Source organism: Mustela putorius, unplaced genomic scaffold (assembly GCF_011764305.1).
Source record: "Mustela putorius furo isolate JIRA1106 unplaced genomic scaffold, ASM1176430v1.1 tig00000487_pilon_pilon_pilon, whole genome shotgun sequence".
Lineage (NCBI taxonomy): Eukaryota > Metazoa > Chordata > Mammalia > Carnivora > Mustelidae > Mustela > Mustela putorius.
In genome coordinates, this window is record NW_025421399.1 from 6,889,810 (window position 1) to 6,902,676 (window position 12,867).

Consider the following 12,867-nt stretch of genomic DNA (forward strand, 5'->3'; position numbering starts at 1 on the left):
CTCCCCACTTCCCAAACCTAAATTATAGAAAGGAGCAGTCAATTTTATTTTCATGGTTAAAAAAACAGACCATCTAAGCAAAATTTTACATGACATTATATATGTAAAATAAAGTACAATTTCCACTTAATTCAGTCTTCAAATATTTTTTATTGGAAGGCCATGCATTGCCTTCATTTATTGTATTTCAAATCACTGTACATTTACTTTTGTGAAAACACTGCCTGCATTTTCTAGTACAAAAAAAACCTAAAAATTGTTTCAGGAATGTAGAGAAATATCCAACTTAAATAGCGAAAAAGTGCACCATAATTACTGCTGCACTGCAGTCATTTCTGCAATTTCCCATGTTTCTTAAATAACTATCTTGTCTGATAACACACAATATAAAGAGCAATTATGAAAAACAGACATTTACATATACTTCTAAAGTCTTATTGAGAATATCCTGTTGGCATTGGATAACCAATCATAGGCGCAGCTGCAGTAGCAGGATATGCATATGCCTGTTGGTTCATACCATTGTGCATATTTGGAACGTTACTTCCATATTGCTGAGTGCTATCATAACCATTCTGGTAAGTCCCTGTTGGATTACCAGTCCTAAAACTGGTCTGTATACCAGCAGACACAAAATTACTTCCAAAGCTCCCATTGGTGTAATTTGCAGCACTGTAAACACCATTCTGAGTTTTTGCCCCAAAATCTCTCTTAAGCAGACTAGAGTAACCTCTGTCATAATTTTCCCTGTCTCTAAAAGTATTAAATCCACCCCTTTTGCCCGCAGAGTATCTGTCCCGACGGTCATCTTTCATGCCTCCTCTACCCCTGGAACGACCTGTCAAGAAAAAAAAATTGCAAGGTAATTATTTCCATGGCACAAATCATTAAGAACACAGAAGGAATAAGGAAAGCTCTATATTCACTCTACAGATGAAATGTTTTCTCAGCTTCATATTGAAGATTTTACTCACCCGCCAATCCCATTTAAAGGATTCGTGCAATCATGTGACCCCAAATCACCAACATTTCTTAATGAAGGTTGGTCTTACCTGAACCTCTGTCTTCGACCAACTGAAGCAACTTGGGATTAATTGCTTGATTAGCTTCACGAAGCACAGAGATAAGGTCGCTCACTTGCTTTATGTTATTAGGTGTAAAGAAAGTGTATGCTGTGCCTGTTTTGGTACTGCGAGCAGTTCTTCCAATTCGATGAATATAATCCTCTGAGGAGTTAGGGTAGTCATAATTGATGACAAATTTCACATCTTCCACATCTGTAAGGTGTTGCAGTGTGGCAAAATAGCAATGTATGGAGTTTTGCACACCACAACAGCCAGACCAAAAATAAAAAGTTAGACAATTGTATTCCCAAGAAGGTACGGGCTGCAAAAAATACAGTTAAAATGGTTATCCATTCTCTGTAGGAATACCAATGATGTTGGAAGGGGGGGGAAGCACACACCATCTACCTGTCTCATTACCCCACCCAATGATAAAGAGCCTGTCAAAAGGACGTGTGTTCTAACGTACTCCCAAACCAGCAAGTTCCCTTACAGATCATCAAGTGACATCTGAATGCTTCTGCGCAGTAGGGCCACTTAAAGGTTCACAGCAACCTCTTCATGTGCTCATTTTGAGGACCTTTAAACAAAAATGTACGCGGTCCTTTGCATTACACACTCATCAGAAGTTCAAAATTCTGGCCACACTGCTTGTCTTGCCAAGACCTTACAACCGCAGCTGCAAGAAAAACATACCTGTCCCCCAAAAGTTGTTTTTATGCACTGTGTCTCGTCTAGGCAAGCGCTTCCAAGAAGCCAGGATTCACTTGAGAATGTGTCTCTCTCTGGCAGGTCTCGACATGACGACTACTGTGTAGGTGAGGGAGGAACTTTCAAAGCACTGCTTTCTTTTCCCACTAAGTGTGAGAAGTTGCTCCTGCTCTAGATCTCATGTGCCAGTACTCACCAATTTGTAAAAGGCTTAGTACCTTTTAAAGCTGCTCTCTCCATTTCAAACTTGAACAAAAATTTCATTGAACATTGAAGTTTGGAAATATTTCTTCAACATTTCAGCAAACTCACTGAAACTCAAAGACCCACAGATCACAGTAAACAGTTTGAAACAATGCTGTACCATGGCAGTCATGCAAAGCATGGGACAGAAGAAATACCACGGCAGTGAACTGTGAGGATAACTTCCATTTTTTTCCCCCGGAGAGAACAGTTTACGGGGCAGAGGTGGTATGTTCTGCCTTTTGAAGATTACTGGCACACTTTCAGCTTTTCACCTCTCTAATCGACTGGAAGCAGCCAGCCGATCACTAGTCCTCCATCCCCCTCGAGTCCTCCGATTGTCATGCCTAGGCCTTGCCACAAAGACTGCACCTTTATATGAAAAAAACTTGGAAAAAATGCAGAGGTTAAAGAAAGCAATAAACTTTCTTTAAAAAAGTTATATGGAGATCTTCTGGGAAACCAAGCCATGAATTCGAGTTTTTACTAACCTAGCCCTCTGGAGGCCACATCTGTAGCAATCAGAATAGGAGCTTTTCCATGTTTGAATTCTGTGAAAGAGAAAGGATCATAAATAATCTGAGAATTCCAGGCTTAGAGAAAAGAAATTTTTCATTTGACTAACCATTTAGAACCCAGTCACGCTCCTGTTGACTCTTGTCACCATGGATACCCATGGCGGGCCACCTACATTAAAGAGAAACCATATTAGCAGGCTCATATTTGAAACCCGGTATGTTTTAGTCTACTACCTATCTAGCCATCAATTCCTTTAATTTCACCTAATGTACACGGTTTTATTTATACCAGATAATGGTCTTCCAGGACATTCAAATCCGTTCTCTATTGGTTTACCCCTCCCCCTAAACACAGTTCTCATACACCTGCTTCAACGAGGAAGCCCACATACCCATCTCTCCTCATTTTTCTAGTAAGCTCATCACATCTTCTTTTGGTTTCAACAAAAACAATGGTTTTATTCTCCTTCTCACTCATGATCTCTTCCATTAGACGAATAAGTCTTGGGGAAAAAAAATTGTGAATTTTAGAAGTAGTCCATAGTTATGGCCACACATTTATGGTCACTGAAGCACGACCTTCCATTTGCATGGCTACAAATAAAAACACCTGCCATGAACATTATCAAGCAACCACCCTTGGTCTTTTAAGCCACAAAGCACAGTCCTTCACCTAAAGAAATACTACGAATATAGTGATAGCCAATTATGTGAATAGAGAAAAACATTTTTTCAGGAAGACGGACAGACTAATTTTAAACAAACAAATCCACACCCCACCCAACTAAAAGTCACTTTTAAGATAACCTACGAAAGGATAACTCCTAAGTTCGTATGGTCTATTTCTAGAATTAAAAATTCTATAGAAAACTCACTTTTCATCCTTTTCTACATCATGACATACATCCACAATCTGAAGAATGTTGTGGTTTGCACTCAGTTCTAGTGCCCCAATGTTTATATGAATGTAGTCCTTCAGAAAATCTTCAGCAAGCTGTCTTACTTCTTTTGGCCAAGTTGCACTCCACATTAGGGTTTGCCTATCAGGCTAAAGAATTTGGGATTAAAAAAAGAAAAAGCATTTTACTTCAAGAATAAATTATGAGCTAACTTTGAAAATAAAACATTTTCAAAGGCACTTACTCTTATTTGATCCACAATCTTCCTTATTTGGGGTTCAAAGCCCATATCAAGCATTCTATCTGCTTCATCAAGAACAAGGTAGGTAGTTCTTCTCAGATTGGTTTTCCCACACTCTAAGAAGTCAATCAGTCTTCCAGGTGTTGCAATACAAATTTCCACACCTTCAATTAAACACATAGATGTAACTATGATATCTCAAACTTCTAGCATCAACTGTGACAAACAGAATTTCTGTTACATGCCTCTCTCCAAATCACGAATCTGTGGTCCCTTGGGAGCACCACCATAGATGCAAGTGGACTTCAATCGACACGCTCTACAGTATTCAGCAGCTACTTGCTGTACCTGTTGGGCCAGTTCCCGAGTTGGTGCCAGCACCAAACACTAAAGAGAAACAAAAAGTGGGACAGGTTTTAGCAGACTCCTGGATCCTAGTTTTAAACTGACTGGCATTACACTGGTAGATCACTGATTTTGCTGTCCAATACTCAAATATGATCAAGGTAACTTTCTCTCCAGCTAAATTAACACGAGACAACTAACATCTCCACATAAGACCATGAGAATTACTTTATGTACTCTACAAATCCCTGTATAGTACCCCTTGACAAAAGTTAAGAAAAAAAAACATACTTACAATAGGCCCATCACCTCTCTCTAGGAATGGCTGATGATTGATGTGGACGATAGCAGGCAGCAAATACTATTTGGGATGAGGGAACAAAAAGAATTAAATTAGAAGTCTTCTGGTTTCCTTATATTCCTAATCTATTTTCACTAGCACATAATCACAGATTCAAACTACAAAATTCTCCCATACTTACAGACAATGTTTTCCCAGATCCAGTCTGTGCTACTCCAACCATATCCAATCCACTTAGAGCAACGGGCCATCCCTGAGCCTGAATAGCAGTGGGTTCAGTAAAATTCTGTCTTGCAATTACATCCATGACATTTGCTGCAATTACAAACAATTCAGTAAAATTTAGTGAAGCCAAGAGAAAGAGGAGAAACAAAATGGGGGGGGGGGAGGGACTCAAAACTAGCACTTACCAGGGAAGTTTGCTTCATAAAAATTCAGAACTGGCTTTGGGCAGTTGTGACCTCTAACCGTAATTTCCTTACTCCTTCTGTATGTCTCCACCTCTTGCTATAAAACAGATTATAATAATCTAGTAAGTACCACAACAACCTTCACTAATATGCAGCCAGGAGGCCCCTATGTTTTAAATGGTTAGTAAACCTTTTAAGTCTGTATAAAACCTATATTCACGTATGGAAAACCCACACAGCACAAGATCCACCAATTACTCTTAATACTTAATCATTCTAAGTAGAAAAATTCTAAGCCACCTGTTTCCAAAGTACCACCTCTTAACTATGAGAAAGTGTTAATTTCCCCGAAATTTGGTCATTTCCAAGACCTCTCTGTTCATATTTTTTTCGTACTAGATAGAAACAGTTATTGAGTTACAACCCAATGAAGCTATGTGAAATTACTCACTGCTGTGCGCCTAGCCAAATCAGGGTGTTCTTGATAAAAATTCTTCTCAAATTTGGGCAGCTCATCGAGATTCCACTTCTTTTTAACTAGCTTCTCCCCAGGGTTTCCAAATTTCTTTCCAGACAGGGGCCCTGCCCTACTTCCCCCAAACCGAGGTGCACCAAACCTGAAATTAAAACAAAAAAGTTACTCTATCTTCAAACGCTTACCAAGCAGTTTATATACACTTACTGTCCCTTGGGACACAGTGCAGGTAAATGAGAGACTTTGAGGTTTACGGCTTAGCACTGTCCTTACTGACGGCCATGATCTCAAAAGCCACAATTAGCACCATCTCTCTCACTTCCCGTTGCCCCCAATTCACACTACTGAAGCCAAGTCAACAGCCCGGGATTTATCACGTCGGAAACTGGCTCCCCAAACGCCTCAAGTTCAGATTACAAGGATAGGCAACAGCTTGTGGCCCCTAGTCTCTCCCGTGAGCTTAGGAATTAAATGTCTGGGAGATAGACAATACACGGAAGGTGCTTAACAGCGACGCTATTTATCAGCTGTTTTCAAGCAAAACAGCTTTGGTTTTAAAGAAAAATGGGACAGCACCAGCAGTAAGACCAGAACAAGGACGGTGGTCTCAAAGACACTTATGCAAGCCTATCGAATTGGGATCCCGCGGAAGCGCTCCCGATCAAGATAGCAAAATTATATAACGCAAAGAAAAAACGGAGGAGGAGCTGGCAACTACCGGGGGAGGAGTCCCGGACCGGGCGGCGTTCCCGCTGGGGCGGCGCTTCCCCCTTTGTCTCGCATTTCTCTCTGCGCCACATTTTCTCGACGCTGCCATTTTGAGCTCCTCCGCCGGGCGGGGTAACAAAGGCGCCGCCGCCATGTCCGACGCCGGCATTTTGTACCCGCGACTCAGCCACATGGCCGATTCCCGCGGTGCCGGCCGCCCTCCTGCCCCCGCCGCATCAATGGCTTCGGAGGCGACCCCCTCAATTACCACAGAACTCCCGGGGCCCCTAAAACTCCTCCCGAAAAGATGCACCTAACAGCGGTGACTTCGTTCTCCTGGAAGCGCCGCGCTTTCCTTCGATCGAAATACGCACCCCCGAGTTCTTCCCAACAGCTGCTCTATCGTCGGGGGGGGGCGGGGGCGGGGGGCTTCGACGCCCCCCTCCCAACAAAAGGCGAGCTTGAAGACCGTTAACAAGAAAACATCCCTCACTCAGTTTTGGACAGGTATCAAAATGTCGAAAACCTTCGATTAATAAAGCCTAACAGTAGACCAAAAAGGGCAAATTCCCGCCGCCCCCGCCCGCTGCCCCCTTCATCGGCCTCCCATCCCCCACTGCCGGGCCTGACAAGTCCATTCCCATACTCACCCTCGATCCCGGCCGCGGTCTCGGTCACTCGAATAACCCGACATGGCGTCAATGGTTGCGGTTGGTGGGGAACAAAGTGGAGAGAATCGGGTGCGACAAGTCGCTGCAGGTGGCTTTGGCGATGGCAAAGCCTTGCGGGGGCGGCAGCGGCGGAGGGGCAGCGATGACAGGAACCGGAGCTGCTCAACAAGAGACCGGTGGAAATGAATGAGGTGCCGGCCGCGTCCCGGCAGCCGGTTTTATACCCTGGACCGCCTCCTCCGCCGCAGAGAATGCTGGGAGCCGCTCTATGACCTAATCACCCCGCCCCTGCGCAGAGGCCGCAACGCCCGCCGGCGTTCGGGGATCCGCCATGTTTTCGCCCCACCCCCCACCCCCTCCTTCAGAGTGGCCGGGTTTGAGGGCCCTTTCATAGCTGGGCCCACCTACACTGAGATGCCTCAGCCTACACACCCTTCTTCACCTTTTTTTCGTCTTTCCACACCTCAAGGAAGCCACCCGCCCTTTCCCAGGTCCAGCCCAGTCGACAAAATGGCCAGCACACGCCAGCCCACTCAGCCCACTTGGAGATGTTTACGTCTCCAAAGAGCCTTCACGCCCCTAACCAAGCGAGACGGGAAGGCGGAGCCTGACATTGTCACGTGGCTGCTCCCGCCCACCGGCTAAGCGGACCGCACTACTTCGCCACTTGGCGTCGGCGGAGGAATACGAAACAAATAGCTCACCGGAAGTGCCGTACTAATGCCCCCAGGAGACCGCCCAGGGCTGCTGAGTGACCCGGTCTGTCATATCCACCCACCTGAGAATCCCTTAGCGGGATCTTGCCCGCGGAGAATGGTATCCAGAGTCCACAAACCGCCGCCTCGGCGCGTGCTGCGATAGGAAGTGTTCCCGTGATGACCAATCAGCAACGAGAAGCCGTTTTAACGTCCCTCCCCCTTTCACCCACTGCCCTTTAGTTTCGTTCTCCCCAACCTTAGCCGTGCGTCTGCGCTTTGCGGCCCTTCCGGGACGCCGTCCACCGCGCGCCCTGCTGGGGGTCCGGCGGCGACCCGCCTCCGTGACATGGCCGGCTCAGAGGCTGGTGAGTCTCGGCTCGGAGCCCCAGTGTGTGTGGACTGAAGCCATTTAAATTCCGAACGTCCCTACCCCTATTATGTTGAGTCATCTGGCTGGACTTCCTTAAGTCTGGGCTGCCCGCGGGGATGGTGACAGACACCCCGTCGTAGTGAGCGACTTCATTGGGTGTTTTAGCCTCACTGTCGCTCAGCTTAGAGGCCGTGGAGCGCGATTATGGGGTGTGGAGAGAAGGACCCGGTGGCGAGGCGCGGACCGCGCCTACAACCTGGCTGCAAAAAGGGCAGTCAAAAAGCTTCTTCTTGGAACTTGTATTTCTCTGGGGAACGCAGCCGCTGTTAGCGCGCGCTCTGGTTCTTGAACTGTGGAGACTGAGGCCATACCTGCATGTGCACTGAACTTTTGGGGAACGGCGGTCTTAAGATCTGCCAAAGTAGACTAGTGGTAGATTTTTTTCCTCAGTGCCCTCTGGAGTTACAGGCTTTGTCTAGCAACCGCTTTTTGAAGAGCGAGTGGGTTGGGTTGTCTGGGACGCTTTCCTTTCCCCAGGACACCGTTCAAACCGCTTGTCCTGGTTTGATCAGCTGTGAGAAGTGGGCTTGGGGAGAGGGAGATAGCGTGCCTTGACCCCACACATCGTTATTTTTAGAACATGCTGAATATGTCAAATATAGAATAAAAGGACTTTCTCCTTAATCGCCAGGTGTATCAGGGGTCATAAGTCAGATTTCCTAAATTACCTTAGTTTGAGAAAGTTTTGAAGTAACCTTGCTAAGTCTTACCGTATCTGGGGTGAGGTGCGGTGGTAACACAGGAAACTTCAACAGTGTTGGTAATGTGCTAGTTCTGAGTTTAGGGGCGTTTTTATGCATGTTCTGTGTTTTATTTCTTATTTATTAAATGTAATTTTTTTAAAAAACTAACAAATGTTGTATTGTTGGTGTCATTATTTCAGTTTTTAACAGCCCAAGTTAATCAGCACCTATTTGGGCAACAGAGAAATTCAGACTTGTACGAGATAATTGGGTAAAAACATGACTAATACCATTGGGAATTTGAAGCAGCATCTACTAATTAGTGTCAACCTCAGACTGTCGTTAACAAACTGTCTCGTTTATGACATATATTCCCGTTGACTTGTATGTTTTAAATAAAAACAGCTAGGTATGGCTGGTAAAATAAGAAAAGGGATAAAAATAAAGATTTTAGGTTGCAGTAGTAAAAGCTGGATTTGCAGCATGGTTTTGACCACATTAAAATTCTGGTACTCTGGAAGTCATTCCAAGAAATTAAGTATTTTCAAAAATCGTTCCACAGAGGGTCTTTGAACTTCTACACTCATCAGATATTTTATCTTCTATGTCATTCAATGTCTATCTTCCTGGGGGTTGACTTTTTCTAGTGCTGTTTAAGGCTGATCTTTTTTCTTTCCTGACAGAGTGGATAATTGTTGCCAATAATCTTCTTTTGAAATGTCATATACACCTAAGGATACGAGAACTAGAAGACTGTGATGCTAATGTTTTTATTGCCCTTTACCAATCCATTTTGGGAGAAAAGGTACCAGGTAAGGGTACTAAAAAGTGGGAGTAATAGTGACTACATCTTAGGCCAAGAATTTTGAGAGCCTTCTGTTAGATCTTATGGTATTTATAAAATCTTGAATTTTTTTTCTGTGTTTATATCTTTATTTCTATCTAACTATTGCATTCATTACCTTAAGTACCTTAATGAGACCCAGACATAGTAATAGCCTTGGTCAAATCATGTTTGCGTGGTCTGGGTCATTTCTATTTAATTATGCCTAATACTTTATGAAAGTGACACATTTTCTGTAAGTGTATCTTCAAGGGTTCTAAAATTGAGTGAAACTTGGAAACTTGTTGCGTTTTGTTATTTAACCAGTATTACAGATATGAATTGATGTTTGTCCTGCATCCCTGGTTAAGTATTCATCTTCCCAATACTAGTGGAGAAATTCCAAATATAAGTTGATGTTAATATCTTTCCTCAGTATGGTATATACTGACCTTTTAAATCATTAGGCCAGTAATTCCTACTAGGCTGCTTTAACAAAATGTACAAGAACTCTCCTTTTGTACCTGTTGTGGGTTTTTTCTCTGTCATGAAAAGCAACCCACGATTATGGGTTAAAGTCTCACTTCATGTATTGCTTCCCTTATTAGAGTATTAGCATCTCCTTGAATTTAGGGATCTCTTTATCTTTCTGTAGTTTGGTGCTTATTGTAGAGCATGTTCATTATGCATTGATTGACTAAGTATTCAGCTAAGAGAGGTACTATATAGATAGAAATCAGGCTCTGTTAGCTTTATCTGTACTTTATAAAAGCCTGTTCTGTTTGAGTGGTGCTTGCTCTTGTAGCAGTTAACCTCACTTAGAAGCCTGGTCAAAGACCATGACAACTTGGGCCCTCAGATGAAAAATTATGTAGCTTTTTTTCCACAGACCTCATAGCTATTCCCAGGAGTCAAGAGGATGAAGCTCACAATGTACAAGCAGTAATTGATTCACTGGCCTTAGATTACCTACAAGTCAGCTTGTCTCACATAACAGGTTGGTATATACTTAACCATCAAATAATTTTGCATTTTACTAAGATAATTAGGTAAATCCTATATATGGTTTAGTTAACCAAATGAATAAGCTTATAAAATAGACCAAATGGCAACACTGAGCCAAGACAATTGACTGGTAGAATTACGGTACCCATCCTTGAGAGTTTTTTTTAAGGACAGTCAAACTTTGAGTTGTGATGGACCTGTGAGTATCCTAGCTGCTCATCTGAAGTATGTATTTTGTTGTTGTTGTTGTTTAAGATTTTATTTATTTGAGAAAGAGAAAGAACATGAGAAGAGGGAGGGTCAGAGGGAGAAGCAGACTCCCTGCCAAGCAAGGAGCGTGATGCAGTACTCTCGATCCTGGGACAAAGGCAGTTGCTTAACCTACTGAGCCACCGAGGCACCCCATCGTTTTGTTATTTTATTTTTTTGTTTTGCTATTTCTTTTGGAGCCCAATGTGGGGCTTGAACTCATGACTCTGATATCAGGACCTGAGCTGAGATAAAGTTGGACTCTAAACCAACTGAGCCACCCAGGTGCCTTGTTATTTAGTTATTTTAAAGCTAATATGCTGCTTGTTTGTAGTAGGTAAAAATCAGCAACATCTAAATGTCCACTAAATAGGGACAGGTTAAATACATTATGGTTGCTCCATACGTGGAATTACACTGCCACTGTGAAAGATTTTTGATGATGCTCATTATGTAAAATGTTCCATGTTAGTACAACAGTTTCCAGTGTGTATGAAGTCAGAAGAATGTACAGAGTATGGTGCAACTTGTAGAAAACAAAGGTGAGGAGAGTAAATATGCAGTTGATTGCTTGCAGAAGGACTCTTTCAAAGCGTGTGCAAGAAACCTATAATGCTGATTGCTTCCAATAAGAGGAACTTCAGGGCTGTAGGATGAGGATGGGATGAGATTTCATTATATATCTTCTGCACTTTTGAATTTTAATTTTTGTTTTATTTCATTTTTGCAAGAGACAAAAAATGTGTGTGTACAAATGCAAAGGAGGGGCAGAGGGAGAGGAGAGAAAGTCTTAAGCATGCTCCATGCCCAGTGTGGAGCCTGACGTGGAGCTTGATCTCAAAACCCGAGATCAGGACCTGAGCCAAAATCAGGAGTCACAGGCTTAACTGACAGAGCCACTTAGGCACCCTGCACTTTTTGAATTTTAAATCCCATTAGTATATTGTCTATTCAAAATAAGTAAAACTAAATTGTGAACTTTTTTCCAAAATAAAGTATATCATACTTGTATTCAAAAGCCAAATTTACTAAAAATATTTATAAATCTTTATATTTTATATAATAAGGCAATGAGGAGTATTTCAGTAAATTATTCCAGGCTAAGGAAGACAGGGAATCTGTGGGTTTGAAACTATATTTGAATCCCTAAGAGAAGGCTTACACTATTGGTTTATTCTTTGACAGTTAAGAGAGAGAAATGTTAATCAGGATAGGTCATTTACATCTCTCAATTTAATATTGATGATGAACTTTTAGAAAAATACTCTGGCTTAAATTTTTGAGTGCAGTTCTGGGTGACTAAATGTGGTAAATTTGTTTGGAGATAATTCATTTCAAAGGATAATCCAAGGGTTTTCCTGTTCTTTTGCAATTTTGAATTGCTTTATCACTTGACTAGGGCAATTTCTGGTATTTCTGCTTTTTAAACCTTCTGTAGTAAGGTTGTAGCTGCATATATAACTTTTTAATGCAGAGCTACTCCTGACAAGTCAAACCTGCCCCATGAAAAGTTGCAAAACTGCTTACCTCTTCTGGTATATGGCAAAGCATCTTTTTACTCCTTGTGTTCTGTTTAAAGCAATATCTCCTGTACCACGAAGCACTGCATTCTGGCCGGCGGTCTTAGTTGCTGGGTTGGCAGAGAGAGGATGCTCCCCATCCTGGCAACTGAGAAGTTCTGAGTATGCCCTTGGGGTATACTTGCGTATCTTGTTAAGTCAGAAAAACATAAGGCTTAAAAACAAGATTTTTGTTTGCTTTAAACAGAAAAAAAAATTGTCAAATGTTGTCCATCTGTACTAGTAGTTTTGTTGAACATCACATTTCTGGTATAGGTTTGTTTTGCATCATGAAGTTTTGAATGGTTAGATTCTCTCAAATGCCAAATTTCCATTTTGACTCTCCGCTTCTGGTTTAAACTTCTGGTTTGAACTGAGAATGCAGGCATGTTCTTCCGAAGGACAACCGAAGTGTCTCAAGTTAAATTCCGTCCATATCTGATGTTGATTAGAGTTCATTTTAGGTGACACTAAGCATGCCAGGTTTCCATGCTTTTGCCAATCCATTTCTTGTCAATATTTCAATTTAGCGTTTATTAAAAATTTATTATGGGCCAGGTATTGTACTAAGGATTGTTTAAAGATTAACTTCTGGGTGTAAAGTGGATGTGGTGGGAGATTAGACTGGAGAAGTGGGGGGGTGAGGTGAAATTAAAAAGGGTTTTATAGGGGCGCCTGGGTTGCTCAGTGGGTTAAAAGCCTCTGCCTTCAGCTCAGGTCATGATCCCAGGATCTTGGGATTGAGCCCTGCATTGGGCGCTCTGCTCAGTAGGGAGCCTGCTTCCTCCTCTCTGCCTGCCTCTCTGCCTACTTGTGATCTCTCTCTGTCAAATA

The 12,867-nt window shown here is 42.6% G+C and overlaps 2 protein-coding genes across 3 annotated transcripts in view; one reads left to right on the forward strand and one right to left on the reverse strand.

Annotated features, from left to right (window-relative positions):
* Positions 1 to 130: 130 nt before the first annotated feature.
* Positions 131 to 7,454, reverse strand: DDX5 (DEAD-box helicase 5). Of its 2 annotated transcripts, none has more exons than XM_045080908.1 (14): positions 7,365 to 7,454; positions 6,566 to 6,744; positions 5,184 to 5,349; positions 4,733 to 4,829; positions 4,504 to 4,637; positions 4,317 to 4,382; positions 3,922 to 4,063; positions 3,680 to 3,840; positions 3,412 to 3,584; positions 2,929 to 3,039; positions 2,644 to 2,705; positions 2,510 to 2,569; positions 1,053 to 1,277; positions 131 to 838 (listed from the first exon to the last, which is right to left on the reverse strand). In XM_045080908.1, the coding sequence occupies exons 2-14, from the start codon at positions 6,607 to 6,609 to the stop codon at positions 435 to 437; spliced, it is 1,845 nt and encodes a 614-aa protein (XP_044936843.1). In that variant the 5' UTR covers positions 6,610 to 6,744; positions 7,365 to 7,454; the 3' UTR covers positions 131 to 434. The 2 variants fall into 2 exon arrangements, with proteins under 2 accessions (XP_044936843.1, XP_044936844.1); XM_045080909.1 differs by lacking the exon at positions 7,365 to 7,454 and adding an exon at positions 7,029 to 7,047.
* A 57-nt stretch (positions 7,455 to 7,511) lies between these two features.
* CEP95 (centrosomal protein 95) overlaps positions 7,512 to 12,867 on the forward strand; it is a 42,337-nt gene continuing 36,981 nt past the window's right edge. The window contains exons 1-3 of the mRNA XM_004749137.3: positions 7,512 to 7,649; positions 9,081 to 9,209; positions 10,110 to 10,217. Coding sequence (XP_004749194.1) covers positions 7,631 to 7,649; positions 9,081 to 9,209; positions 10,110 to 10,217 — 256 coding nt within the window. The 5' untranslated portion in view covers positions 7,512 to 7,630. The remainder of the gene's footprint in view (positions 7,650 to 9,080; positions 9,210 to 10,109; positions 10,218 to 12,867) is intronic.